Source organism: Limulus polyphemus, unplaced genomic scaffold (assembly GCF_000517525.1).
Source record: "Limulus polyphemus unplaced genomic scaffold, Limulus_polyphemus-2.1.2 Scaffold1559, whole genome shotgun sequence".
In the NCBI taxonomy this organism is placed as follows: domain Eukaryota; kingdom Metazoa; phylum Arthropoda; class Merostomata; order Xiphosura; family Limulidae; genus Limulus; species Limulus polyphemus.
This window is the reverse complement of record NW_013667169.1, coordinates 148,382-163,638: the sequence shown is the minus strand read 5'-3', so window position 1 is coordinate 163,638 and position 15,257 is coordinate 148,382. Positions and strand designations below refer to the sequence as shown.

The window sequence follows — 15,257 nt, the reverse complement described above, 5'->3', positions numbered from 1 at the left end:
GGGGGGTGTTGTCACGGGAGCCTTGCGGGACCAACTACGCGCGGAAAGCACGAAACGACGTGACTCACCTACAGAACACAATCAACAAACACAAAGAAAAGAAAAGATCACGGATAACAAAAAAGCTGAACAACCTGTATCAAGGTACCATCTGCCTACCACAAGAAAAAGCGTGCTACCTGAATCTTTCCAACACAGAACTGACTACAGACCAGAAACAACTACTCAACCTGGGGCCAAAATGCCATTTTAAACCTAAATTCAAAAAGGATATCAAAGCCGCCGAGCTCGAAAAACTCTACTGCTCTCTTATACAACTACAACAACAGGACCTTATCGACATAAATCTAATACGGAACTACTAAGTGATCTTTTCTTTTCTTTGTGTTTGTTGATTGTGTTCTGCAGGTGGGTTAGTAGTTCCGTATTCAGTGAATTGTCGGTGATTTCCTGGCGTAAATTCTGCGATAGTTCCTCCGAAATAAACGACAAAATCGAGGAACTATCGCAGAATTTACGTGGGTGGCTAAAACTAAGTAGTCATATTTTTGGCTGTAACAAATTTAAGAGTTTAAGAAAAATCTTAACATAAAAAAAAAGTCTCTCTCTCATTAAATGCAGTTTGAAATATCTGTATTACTAATTCAGGAAAGATATACAAGTATGATAAGCAATGGCAAGATAAAAATTCAGCTAAAAAAAAATGCACTATATTTCAAACTGCCACCAAAGGAATTATTTAACAACAAAAATACTAAGGATGAAGCAGTACTTAAGTCTGCAACTGATAGCTTCAGGAAGTGGGGAATTTAAGTATTAGAAATTAAAAATAGTAAAGCTACATATGTTTAAGTTGGTCAGTAGGATTATTGATCTTTTGTATTGAATTATCTTGTACACAAAAGATCCTTACTCTTTAAAAACCAATTTTATAAAATAATGAGAAAAATTACTGCTGTTCTTATAGGTACTAGCAAATTTATGATTTTTAATTTAACATTGCTCATTCGAGACTCGCACATGGCCAGCCATGTGTAGTTTTTAATGTAAGATAATATTTTTAACTGCTGCAATGTTTGGCATCATCTATGGCAAGTGCTGATAAGAGTTTTAGTGAAAGAATTCCACAATACTAGAACCTCTTGCCATTAAGATGAGAAGGTCAGCTATTAACCAGTAGATGAGTGCACTGCCACTACATTTCAGGAAATATTACACATTGCAATACTGTTGTCATTAAGCTGAGAAAGTTAGCTGTTAACAGTAGATGAGTGCACTGCCACTACATTCCAGAAAGAATTACACATTACAATGCTTTTGCCATTAAGCTGAGAAAGTCAGCTGTTAACAGTAGATGAGTGCACTGCCACTACGTTTCAGAAAAAATTACACATTGCAATACTGTTGTCATTAAGCTGAGAAAGTCAGCTGTTAACTGGTAGATGAGTGCACTGCCACTACGTTTCAGGAAAAATTCCACATTACAATACTGTTGTCATTAAGCTGAGAAAGTCAGCTGTTAACAGTAGATGAGTGCACTGCCACTACATTTCAGGAAAAATTCCTCATTACAATACTCTTGCCATTAAGCTAAGAAAGTTAGCTGTTAACCAGTAGATGAGTGCACTGCCACTACATTTCAGGAAAAATTCCTCATTACAATACTCTTGCCAGTAAGCTGAGAAAGTCAGCTGTTAACCAGTAGATGAGTGCACTGCCACTACATCTTCAATTGTGAACATGTAAAGAAAAGAACAGATGATGAACTTTGATCTTTTTATTCATTTGTTTGTCTTACTGTGTTGAGTGTTGCCAGAGAAACATCTTTGCATCTATTACTTTAACAAGTAAAATTAGAAGTCTTTAATTTACACAGAGCGAGTTCATATCTTAAAACATTCTACTCTTTGTAAGAGAAGCACTTTTTGTGAGACCGAACCGATATGGAATTCTTAGGATTGCGACTTTGTCCATGAGTTATCGTCTGGCATCATCTATGGCAGGTGCTGATAAGAGTTTTAGTGCAGTATCATTCAATTTAAACAATAACAAATCTAAAATGTAATCTTAGTTACAAATCTTGTACTTATTATGCACATGTGTCTTGAGCACATCCAAACAAATGTTAAATGTGTGCATGTATGTCTTCATCAGTGAACGTGCTAAGCTCCCATTTTGCATTATATTGAATAGGAAATTTGTGGAAGTTGATATTGACATCTGCTGCTTTTATCACTGCCTGTGACTGTGGATGCAAAACTTGAAGGCTGTGTCTATGACCAGTAGAATATATATGGCCATAAAATATTCCAGATATAAAATTATTTGTACTTGGTTTTAGCTGAAATCAAATGTCCAGCCATATTCATTGTAGTGAGTGCTTTTTATTTGTAGTGTGTATTGATATATTGCTAAAGGAAGTTTCTGTTAAGAATTGTAAAATATTCTGTATATATTTTTAATGTGGAAAAGCTTATGGAATATATGTGGTTTTGAATCTCTTATGTGTGTTTTAAGAGTAAAGCATATTACTGAATATGGCTAGAGGATATATATTTTAATTTCTCTTTCTACTGGGCTTTTGATGTGAAATAAATATGTAAAATATTAACGCAAGAAACAGGAAGCTAATGTTGACACTTTCATGTCTATTCTTCAGTCCAGTCCAGTCCACCACCACCCCACCCCCCCCACCCCCCGTGGCACAGTGGTATTGTATAGCTTTGTGCTTAATTACAAACAAACAAACAAGATCTTCAGTCCAATAGTCTACTGAGACAAAATTTGCTCACACTGCTTAAGTGATATTGTGAATTTCTCTTGAGGTTAGGAAAAAAGTTCAACTGTTAGTGATCTTCAGGGGTGTTAGTTTGATAATAAAGCTTATTTAGAGCTTTTCTTGAAGGACATTTTAAATCATGCAAAAATAAAAAGGAAAGAGAGAGAAAAAAAAAGAAAGTGGCAAACATAAATTTGTATAAACAAAGGTTTATTTCACATAAGGCCAAAGATAAAAAAAAATTTATTCTGCCAATGAATTTTATGGTTCATACGTGATGTTAATTTTTTAATACAGGATTCTGCCAGAGGGAATCGCAAAAACAAAGAAATGAAGGAAAGCGAGCAAGAGTTTCAGGCCCCACAACAGCTACAGATGCTACAAGAACAGAAGGAGCAGGGTAAACATGTAACCATTATTAACCTCATTTCAAACGTTACTAGTAAAAACATTTAAAACTTTTGGTACAGTTGGTTTCATTCTGCTCTTAAAAACACCATTTAATACCTAAACCAAAAAAGGCATACACACTACACCAAGAAAGGAATAATTAACCATATATTGTATAACATAGCATGTGAGTAGGACTCACAATCAAGAGCTAGGTATGAAGGCAGGCTTGTTCTCATTGATCACTATTTATGTCAAGACAGAGAACACAGTAGATAATGCTGCTAAAATGTTTTGTTCCCACAAAGCAGCAACAGAAACTCCATTTTTAAAAAAGCTTTATTTGCATTGATTAGGAAGATTATGTTAAGTTAGTCCTACCACTTATTTTAGTATATAAGGCTTAGTGTAGGCACAATGACAGTTTTTTTTTTAACTTTTTATACTTTGTTGTTGCTTCAGTATAAGAGCCGATGTAAAATATTTGTATATTTAAAATACATATCAGAAAACCAAGTGCATTGAACAGTGATTTTCATCATTAAATTTATCTGCTGATTTGATTATCCATATCACAGCTGGTGTGTACACTTGTATTGAGTGCACACCTGTAAATCAACATTTTAAAATGTATATAAAAAAAATATATAATTCTGATCATTTCAACAATCTTTTACCCAAAAAATATTTTGATTTGATATCAGTACATAACATTTATTTATTATATTACACAATTATATAAAAAAATAATATATAATTCTGATCATTTCAACAATCTTTTACCCAAAAAATATTTTGATTTGATATCAGTACATAACATTTATTTATTATATTACACAATTTGTTTAAAATGTATCTTTCATTTCTTTGTAGCTCTGAAGAGGCCTGTTAATAATAGATGTTTTTATTTTTCTGGACATTATAAATAAAATAATTATGTTTACTCTAAGGTATCTTTCCTTGGAAATATAATGATCCATATCTTGCTTTTCAAGTTTTCTCTTCTGTATCAGTTCTTTTTATTACAACAGCCATGTGTTGCAGCACATGGTATGAAAAGTTACTAATGCAGCTCAGCTTTGAAAACATCTAGAGCCAACAGCTAGGAAATGAGAGTATAGAAGAGATCCTTATAAATATGTCAAAAATATAGTAATTTTAGCAGTATTTAGTCTGTCGACATATGCACCCAAAACTCCTGTGGGGTGAAGAAAGTATCTTAATACAAAGTTTATGACACTTAAAAATTAATTGCAGATCTGGGAATGTAATTTAGTTTCTTTTGATGTTCTTATTTTTGTGTTATATTATTTTTGTTTGAATACTAAAATGATATTCGTCTTTGAGAAGACATCAGGGAAGTTCAACAAGTATGGTAAGAAACAGCAAACTGTCTGGATGACACAAATCATTTTTTGATTGAATATATATTGGTAAGTTTATCATATTTAAACAACATGAAGAAATAAAAGAACTTGTTTATTGGAAACAAACTATATCATTGATCAAAAATAATGTTACATAAGTAATGATGATATTGTTTTAAAAGGTAAATTTATTGGTCGCTAATAAATCTTTGACAGTTTTGCCATGCTTTTTGATTTACAGCTGCAAGTTGTGATTGCTTCTGTTGGCAAAATAAAGTATTAAAAGAAATATATTAATGAATATCAAACAGGTTGGAATTGACCTGATGTATTAAATGGAACATTCTGTTCAATAATACATGATGATAGGAAACAATTAGATTCAAAAAATCAACTTTACGCACAAAAATACAAAACCCAAGTGCTTTTGAAAGGTGGACCTTTCTTTATTAGAGGTAAACTGGGAAAATAGTTAGTAATACAAAACTTCAATTTTTAAGACAGAATTCTGAAAATTTCACAACCTAAACATATGGTGGAAATGCTAAATCAGATTTAATAAATGAATTTTTTAAGCAGAAAATACATACTATTTAGAAAGTTTTTACAAAGTTTTGTGCAACTTGATTAAGCATTTCTGTTGTAGGAATAGAAAAAAAAATTAATTAAGTGGTATACGTGACACCCCGCCAGTTCAGAAAGGGTTTTTGGAGCTGAGTTTAGCTGTAGTAAAGATACTTAAAAACACCCCGCCAGTTCAGAAAGGGTTTTTGGTGCTGAGTTTAGCTGTAGTAAAGATACTTAAAAACACCCCGCCAGTTCAGAAAGGGTTTTTGGTACTTCAAATCCTTCATTTTTATATCTTAAAAATATGTATAGAAATGGTCTATTGCAAGTTTTAACTGGTAGATGGAAAACAGAGGAACTTGATTTTTGAAGCACTGAGTTGTACATGATCTTCAGAATGTAACTGAGCCAAACTAGCTTAGAATGAGGAGTGTAAGAGTTGACAACACATTGGTTAACCCATTCACTGTGGCTGGAACATATATTTTCCAGTTCTCACACTGCAACAAATGTTTGCCTTTGTCAATGCTGTTTATGCCTTCCTCTGCTGGGTCTGGGTTCATAATCTTGACTATCATCACTAGATGGAGAGCTAGCATCCTCTTATCTCATTGCTCTTCATCATCACTCATTTGAATACTACTTGACTCACTTTCACTATCTTCTAAGCTATTTGAGTCAAGAGCATCAAGCATATTTACGTGATAACTAGTGTTACTACTCGGCGCTCTAGTGAGGAGGGCACGGTTGGGATGCAGTTGTCGTACATTAGATATCTTGTTGGTTACTGAAGGGCTGAGTGGAAAACATTGAGGGAAACCATATACCAACATTAGGTGGGATGCCAATAAATACTTTCCAACCCATTTTACTCCCATACGTCACGTGTGGCAACTTTGAATGACAACAAGAAACATTTGTCCTAGTCACAGTGTGAGTGTGGGGGAGCACTGGGAAGTATATAAAAAACCAAAAAACTAGTAGTGCTTCATTTTTTTTAAACTTCTTCAAATACTAAAGAAATGTTTGGATAGATGTCTGTATGATATGCTGCAGAATGATGCACATCAGTAATAGTTTTCCAGAATCATCAATATATAGTTTAAATTGCTTAATTTTCCATATATAAGAGCCAGTCATCAAGTGATCTTACTGATAAATGTATAAAGTATGCACTTATAACTTCAGCAGAAAATTTGCTTTAACTGATATTAAAGTTTACAGTGTTGTTTATAAGTTAGTCCTAAATGTGCTGCAACAAACTGCCATCTTTAAAGTTCTGTCTAAACAACAATTCTGCATCTTTTTATGCCATATGATATATTTACATTCATTTTCCAGGTTTGAGTAAATGTTTAGTAATTTGGCCTAAATGAGTTGGCATGTTTTCACTGTTCTGCAAAAAAATTGTCTGCAATGTTTTGCTATGATCAAGTACACATGGCAATGGCCTTGAGAACCAGGCAGCATTGATGAAATTTTTTTTGCCCAGCCTTCAAGGCAACATTGAAAAATGTTTTATTCCACGTGATGCACTCTTGATCAATCTCAGCAAAGAATTCATGCTAAAGTGTTGAATAATATTTTTTGTTTCATAAGAAAGTCTTGCCATATTTAAAATAACCTTGTGGTAACTTTCACAAAATAAGTAATGCACATTTCCATGAAACTTGGGTTTCAAGAAGAAAATTTTCTGGAAATATTTTTCTTGCTTCAGCTCCATCAACATCAACTCCTCCTGCAGGAACTCCAGTAAGGATGACTTCACCCATGATGTCTGCACCCTTGACACCAGATTCTATGATAACTGGAACATCATGTATACCTACACCACCTATTGCAATTCTTAGTGATCCTGACTTTAGTCAATCTACAACAGTTGGACAAACATTGTCATCTCCTGACCAAATATCAGCTTCACAGGTATGATTTCAGAAGGTTTGTCATCTTTTAGTTTTTAAGATTAAGATGTGTTATCTTCACTGAGACATAATTTGTATAGAGATCGTAGGAATTATTTTATACTGTGTTTTGTAACATTTGTTATAATGTTTGTTTAAAGAAGTGTGTTGTACTTTGTAGAGTCTGCTATCTCCATCTCATCCACAAAGATCTCCAGGACAGTCTAGGGTAGCATCTTCAGTTAGTCCATTAATTCAGGTGTCAAGAGGGAGACCTACAGAGGTTAATCATCTGTCTTCTGAAGAAACTAACTCACAACAACCAATCACACCACCACCTGCTTCTTCTAATTACTTCCGAGTTAATCAATGTCCCAGCTTCATCTGTCAACCATCTGTGACACAGCCAAGGTCTGTTTTATCAACCACGTCACCAAGCAAACAGAATCGAACATCTGGGCATGCCTCTCTTTCAATACCTAGCACAGAATCTTATAGCCAACCATCTCCTACTCTTCATGCTGTTATGCCACAAGAACCCTTTGTGCACCAACCTTCCACACCTAATCCAGACACTAACCTCAGATCTGGCCTATCGTCAGTTACTCTTGATTCTATGGATCATTACACCAAAGTTCCACTAGTTTCTCATTCTCAACAGTTCATGCCCAACAATTTATCCTCACCAAGTGAGACTCCAACTTCTAGGTATGTTTTAGAGTTACCTTATTCTCAACCTCCATCTCTTTCTTCAGCTGATCCTTATTCCCAGCCTGTATTAACCCCTCGACCAGCTGTCACACCTCTCACAACGAATGATCCTTATGCTAGACATCCAAGAACACCTCATCCTTCATGTGTTTCAGGCACAACCACCACTGTCATTTCACACCTTGTAGGTGAACCTGCTGTTTCTCATCCTGAACAGAATCTACCACTTGCTGTTGTTGCTAGTTTGAAAGGAGAAGCTCCCCAGATGCCAAGTCAGCAGCTGAGAGATCTCCTTCAGAGACATCAGCTTATTCAAGAACAGATACCTATTCAACCCTGGTCTTCAGGTAAGAAAAAGAACACAATTCTAATATGTTCATTGAATCTTGGAGAAGTTGAGGTTAGAGTTTAAAGATAATTTTCATTAGGAATAACTATTTGGACATATTTTCAAATTGTTTGAAATCTCTTATTTTCTTTTTTATTAGCTAGTAAATATATAATTTTCACCTAATGATTTTACTAAGTTTTCCCATTATTAATCTATGAAATTTGTCAATAAAATGGATCTCAGTTTTCTTCTTTTTTTTTATTGCTGATTTTAGTTTACATAATAGTTGAGATGGGTAACAAATCTAGTTTATCTCTGTAACTGTACACAGTATCACCATTCAGATGCTTTTTTAATTGTTAGCTACCCGAACTGAAGTGACTTCCGGTCAGTCAACTACTCTAAAGACAAGTAATGCTCAGAAATTAGGTGGACAAGATAGCATTACTTCACACATACAACCAGGAATGAATAGTGAGTTTAACTGAAATAGATACTTTCTTTCTTCTTAAGTTGAGGGTATGACTCCTTGTCATATAAAAATTGACTCTAACTAAAGCTGTTTTGCAAATGGTATTAAGTACCATGTGTAGTATACCTTATAAATTTTGATAGAGCATTAAATGCTTTAAAGCAAGATAATTTCTTTATGCACATAATTACAATTCAAATGCTTTGAAGGCCTCTTGATGCTTGTAAAAATCATGATTGTGCTTACATTGTCATTTCCAAATGGATTGATGTACAGCCATAATATTTGGCATACAACTACTCTGTGAATAAGTTTATGGCTTTAATATAATAGAACTGATGTATTACCAAATTTTTATATTTCATTTTGCAAAATATCTGGTTTAGAAAATCATAATTTTTGGAATACAATGCTTTATTGGCAAGTGAACTGATATTTATGTAAAATTTTTATATAAGAATCATAGATCTGATAATGATCTACCATTACAGATAAGTAACTGTTAATAATCCTTATAAATTTAATAGAAATCATAGAAGTATTGATAACTATCATATTATGAACTGTTAACATTGTGAATGTAATTTTACAAGTTGTCACTAGATAGCAGATATTACATGATCATCTTGTTATCATAATTATTAAATTTGTTTGCTTTATAACTCACTAGATGGCACCAAATCAATAAGTGAAAATTTCTGCTTCAGGAAACTTCATATTTGTCATTCTGACTTAAAAAGAATGTATAATGTACGAAATAGAAAGGAACCTACTGTTCAATGATAAAAAAAATGAAGTTATTTTTATATAAATCTTGCAAGTGTTTCTTATTGAATCTAAAATAACAGTATTGGTGAACACACAGCTAATTTGTTGCCTGTATATATGTTAATGTTGTCATTGTGTTTCAATGTTCTTCTCAGTTAAGCTATACTACAATTTAAAAAAATGTCATGACCTGTACACTTGCTGTAATTAGACATTTAACAAAATATATAATTGTAGAAAATGGCTATAATATAATTGCAAATATAAGCTTCTAATATTTTCATCAATGTATAAATTTATGTTCTGCAACTTTCAGGGTGCCTTATATATATATATACTACCATATGATTCTGTTTTTTATATATTGGCTAACTGTCATTATATTTGTTAGCAATGTCAAAATTAATCAAATGCTGATGAGAATAACTACACTTCCTTTACATTTCCACTACACAACTACATTTAGAAGTTTCTTGTTCTCAAGGCTAACTCCACATTATATCTGTACAGATTTTCACTAAAGTATTTTTCGGTACACTGAACTTCAACAATGCAAAATACAGTTTAGCAATGTATAGTAAAACATGTATGAACATTGTTTACAACATCAATCAGGAATATACTATAAACTAACATTGATATACGAGTGTTCTGAACAGATTGCGGTTAGTAAAAAAAAACGTTAATTTATAATCTTAGGAAACTCTATTTTCCAGTCACCTAAGCACAACTTGAAAATATAATAGGCCTATAACTGGGACTTTTAAAAAGTCAAAAATTATTTAAAATATTATAGACTGACAGTAAAAATTGACAGCAATGTTTGTTAGAAGTAGATATTGTCAGTGATTGTTTCAACAGAAACACTAAAGACCAAAACTTCATATATCGATTGTTGTGTAAGTTGGGGACCACTGAACCTGCTATGATGTACAGTATTCTTAAAGAATTCTAGAATGTTAATGTCACAGAAGATTGGGGAGAGATGACAGTGGGGGCCATGAACATACCAGCTGTGCTACCCTGTGTACAGTATATAATACCTTCCAAATTGACTTTGAATCAAGATCAGTATGTAACACATTATTTTTATGGCAGTGTTTTCAAAAACATCCAATCTCAAGAGGGAAAAAAGATCAAACACTCTTAAGTGAATTTTTCAGTTACAAAAATACACATACCTTGAAAGGGATCATTGGAGAGTAAATAAACTTTAAACTTAGAAAGTTCCTTATTAATGAATAATTAACAAATTGTGTTATCCCATTTCTCAGTAAAACACATAAATATGAACAGCATAGTACAATGTACCCTCCAATTTCTGTAAAATACACTGAAATAGTAAATATAAATAATCAGTATATGTGTTACAGAATGTGCATGGGAGAACTTGTTTCCCCTACATGACAAGCACCTTCTTACACTTATGCTAACCAACTGCAAGTTCAATAATAGCCGACCCTAATGTACGAACTAATGCCCATTTTTATGTAACCTTTTTCACTGTGAGTGACCTTGAGCAACATGTAGCTACTAGACTACAATATCTTAGGGTTAATAAGATAAGGTAACTAACTGATTGAAATGGCTGAATTTGTTCAACATACTTTCCTTATACAATATTGAGGGTCAACTAGCATTTCCACAGATAATCCATATATTCAAAGTATGTGATAAAGTCATGTTTAGCGTTACTTAGTGTCTGTTATAAAACACTAATAACTCGGTTTGACTTTGATAATTCTTTACTTTGTTATAGCTGCATGAGTGTTATGGTGAGTAAATTGACAGTTAAACTGAAACCAGCTATCAGTGATTTTATGTGGATATCTTAAAGGTTTTCAGAATGTGCTAATGTTCTGAAAAAATGTGAGAAAAGCATTAAATACATTCACAGTTTGTAATCGTAAAGAATACAAAGAAACATTTTAAATTCACATGCATATAATCATGCATAGTACATATGAAATAGAGTTAACTTTTTTATTATTTCTTTCATGGTTTTTAATAGACTTCATTGGGTCTAAAAATTGTGTAAACAGAATACACTCTCTTGGCAATTGAACGACTTCCACCCCCATTTTTTTATTTTTGGTTTAGTTATTATTGCAAAATTTGTGCTGGTAAGTGGACAATGTAGCTGTAACTTGCCTCAGAATACTTGACCATGTGTTCTGTTGTACTAGTGTGGTATTGGGGGTAGTATGTAATCTGTTTCACTAATACAACAGTTTCAGAAAAGGAAGCCATAGCTGAACCAAGTGACACTGTCAGGATTTAAACATTATTCTTCACCAATTGTCAAAGTAAAAATGGCTTTTAGTTATATTTCTTTATAGTATATATATATACTATGTTGTTTTGGGGCTTAGGATTCTTCTTTAGTAGGTGTTTGTGACTTGTTAGTGATAAATTCAATGATGAAGAAACATCATAACTTCACTTGTTTTTTACTTTTTGAAATATTTAAGTGATGTTTTTTTGATACTTCAGATACTATGATAGGTACTTCCAGAGTAAGTGGTATGGAAGGTAACTTCAGGCATCCTTTACCACCTGGAATGAGACCTCGTAAGTTTATATTTTCATTAATACTGTATTTTTAAATAAAGAACTCTCTGATATTTCTTGGATCAATATCATGATTTTATTGTCTTTAACTTATAAATGGGTCTATGCTGTTATTGGAGATAAAGTATATCATTTGTGTGTTGGTAGAATTGCAGAACTGTTCTTCTAAAAAAAAGAATTAGTAGGTGTAGCAAAAAAAAATAACATAGAAATCACTATTAATGAGTGTTGTTAGTTGAATCAGTCCTTGTTGAAATGAAGCCTCCATAAATCATGTGGGAAGCTTCTCCAAACTTGCTGCATAATCTAATATGCCACTATCTTGTTAATTTTATGAATGTTGTTATTTTATGTCAGATTCGTGTATACGTATCTAATGATGACCTAATTAAGAAAATTCAATATTAAATTTATTTATAACTGTTAATAAATCTTGATAATTGAAAATTTTTATTGGTTTGAGTTTTGTTTTTATTAATACTTCTTCAAAAACAAACTGAATAAACAACTAAGTAAATGTTACATAAGCACAACAATGCAACCAATATCTTATAATTATAAAGAATATAATAGAATAAATCTAACAAAAGAGATTTAATTGTGCTAAGCCAGTGAAAGTACAGTTTATGTGTAAAAGACTGGATATTTTCTGATTTTATAAGAATTTAATTTTTTATACACATGACTCAAGTGCAACTTAAGTCATGGTTACACTGTCTTAAGGTTAAATAAAAGAGAAAAAAAACTTTGTTTCCTGTTACATTGTAAAATTAGGATACATACGCTGGGAAGTATTTTTCTTTTAATTTTTTTTTTTTTTTGCAGTGAATTTTTTATGGTCGGTAGATTTTGATACTTGTTCTATGTTAGTCCTCCTTGCATACTATTTATGTGCATATTTATATACTTCAACTTTTACCTGTTTCTTAAATATTTTAATTAATGTAATTAAGAAACCTGAAATAAGAATATATTAGCAATATGGCTACTGCATATATAAACCTTATTGTTTAGTTGACGAATTAAAAATGATTTAATACTTTAATTGTTATAGCATTTAACAAGGTTCCATAATATATATTCTTTATTTTTTTTAGGAATTAATAACACTTATATTGGCCACATAATAACATTTTAAAAGTTTCTTTTCTTAACCCTCAATGGACACAACCTTAGGCCTAACAGTTCTTAGGTTAGCTTTAATATTCATCTCTCACTATTTTTTTAATTGGTGTATGATCTGGATCTAGTATGAAGAAATTGGGTATTCAAAATAAATACCCTTTTCTTATGAGTATACAGTACAGTATAGCATCATTGACAATTAATAAGAATATCAAAAAAGAAAAATAGATGTCAATCATACTGCTGAGGGTTTGTTTGTTTGTTTTACTTACCTTTTTCATATTAGAGAAACATATTTTTTTTATTAAATATTAACTTTTCAAGGACATAGTAGGTTTTATTTAACTTTGCAAACATTTAAACTCAAAATTCCAAAAGTTTTCAAGGATCCAAAGATCTGTACATACTCTGAGGAAGGTATTTATTTTCACAGCTGATGACCCCTGATATTAACAGGTACCCAATGTTTCCTAGGGCATTTCCTTATATAACACAATATTAATTTTGAAATGAGTATATGAAACTGTTCCTAAATATTCATTTCCCAAATAGTAATAGGTTTTTGTGTGTGTCTGTATTCAATACTTCTGATGTGTTTCTAATATTTGTAAGACATTTACATTGCCACCATGCTGTCATATTTCTGTTTCGAAGTCTTATTAGTGTTGTAAAAATAATTCCAGTTCTAAGTTGTAACACAGTTGGTATAAAATAGTGGTTTTCTTATTTAGAAGTCAGGATTTCAAATAAATCTTGTAAATTCTAAGGTACATCATAAAAACAAACATAAATGGCTCCTTAGATGTTAAGAATTTTGTTTCATGCAAACCATTACAAAGGTCCAAAATCTCATTGATTCTCCATTTTTAGAGCCTTCTCACAACACTCCTAAATTTTTTCATTTTTCTCTTTTTTTCACTTTCCTTATGCTTAGTCTTCAAGAGCCTTCATATATAATTTTAAGGTATTACACCAAAGCTAAAACTGTTGAAGTTAACATAAATAGAATAGAGAATTAGATTATGGATTTTTACAATTACATTGATTTTAGTACTTGGTAGGATCCAAAGATTAAAAAGAAATGTATTTGTAAACATTCGAAATAGTCAGTTTGAGTTCTAATAATGGCATTGATCTAGTAATGTTGTAGACAAACATCTGAGTTTGAGTTCTAATAATGGCATTGATCTAGTAATGTTGTAGACAAACATCTGAGTTTGAGTTCTAGTAATATTGTAGACAAACATCTGAGTTTGAGTTCTAATAATGGCATTGATCTAGTAATATTGTAGACAAACATCTGAGTTTAAGTTCTAATAATGACATTGATCTAGTAATGTTGTAGACAAACATCTGAATTGAGTTCTAATAATGGCACTGATCTAGTAATGTTGTAGACAAACATCTGAGTTTAAGTTCTAATAATAACATTGATCTAGTAATGTTGTAGACAAACATCTGAATTTGAGTTCTAATAATAGCATTGATCTAGTAATGTTGTAGACAAACATCTGAGTTTGAGTTCTAATAATGGCATTGATCTAGTAATGTTGTAGACAAACATCTGAGTTTGAGTTCTAATAATGGCATTGATCTAGTAATGTTGTAGACAAACATCTGAATTGAGTTCTAATAATGGCATTGATCTAGTAATGTTGTAGACAAACATCTGAGTTTGAGTTCTAATAATGGCATTGATCTAGTAATATTGTAGACAAACATCTGAGTTTGAGTTCTAATAATGGCATTGATCTAGTAATATTGTAGACAAACATCTAATAATGGCATTGATCTAGTAATGTTGTAGACAAACATCTAATAATGGCATTGATCTAGTAATGTTGTAGACAAACATCTGAATTGAGTTCTAATAATGGCATTGATCTAATAATGTTGTAGACAAACATCTGTTTGCTATACATTTATTGTGACTTGTATGAAGAAATTTCTTTGTATCATTAATGTAAAAAAATTTTAAATTTCCAAGAATCGTAGTTATATAATGCTTGGGATTTGTATAATTGTCTTTTTTTTGTAGTAAGTTAAAAGTAATATTTCTTTTAGTATTTTTAATACTTTGTTTAATATGCACAAAAATAAATGAAAGAAAAACTGGTTTTCACTCCAGAGTTGAACTGAGTAGCGCAATTGATAAAGCAGTCACACAGTAGTCCAATGTTTTTGTGCAGTGATTGGAGTGATTTGTTTCAATAGATATTAATTTTAAAACCAGTTCCGTGTATTACAGATTGAAACTCTGTGTGTGTGTGTGTGT

At 31.9% G+C, this 15,257-nt stretch overlaps 1 protein-coding gene across 1 annotated transcript in view; it reads left to right on the top strand.

The window, feature by feature from the left end:
• LOC106464091 (histone-lysine N-methyltransferase 2C-like) overlaps positions 1-15,257 on the top strand; it is a 138,676-nt gene that overhangs the window by 91,795 nt on the left and 31,624 nt on the right. The window contains exons 34-38 of the mRNA XM_022391762.1: positions 3,077-3,179; positions 6,821-7,026; positions 7,186-8,062; positions 8,410-8,520; positions 11,780-11,857. Coding sequence (XP_022247470.1) covers positions 3,077-3,179; positions 6,821-7,026; positions 7,186-8,062; positions 8,410-8,520; positions 11,780-11,857 — 1,375 coding nt within the window. The remainder of the gene's footprint in view (positions 1-3,076; positions 3,180-6,820; positions 7,027-7,185; positions 8,063-8,409; positions 8,521-11,779; positions 11,858-15,257) is intronic.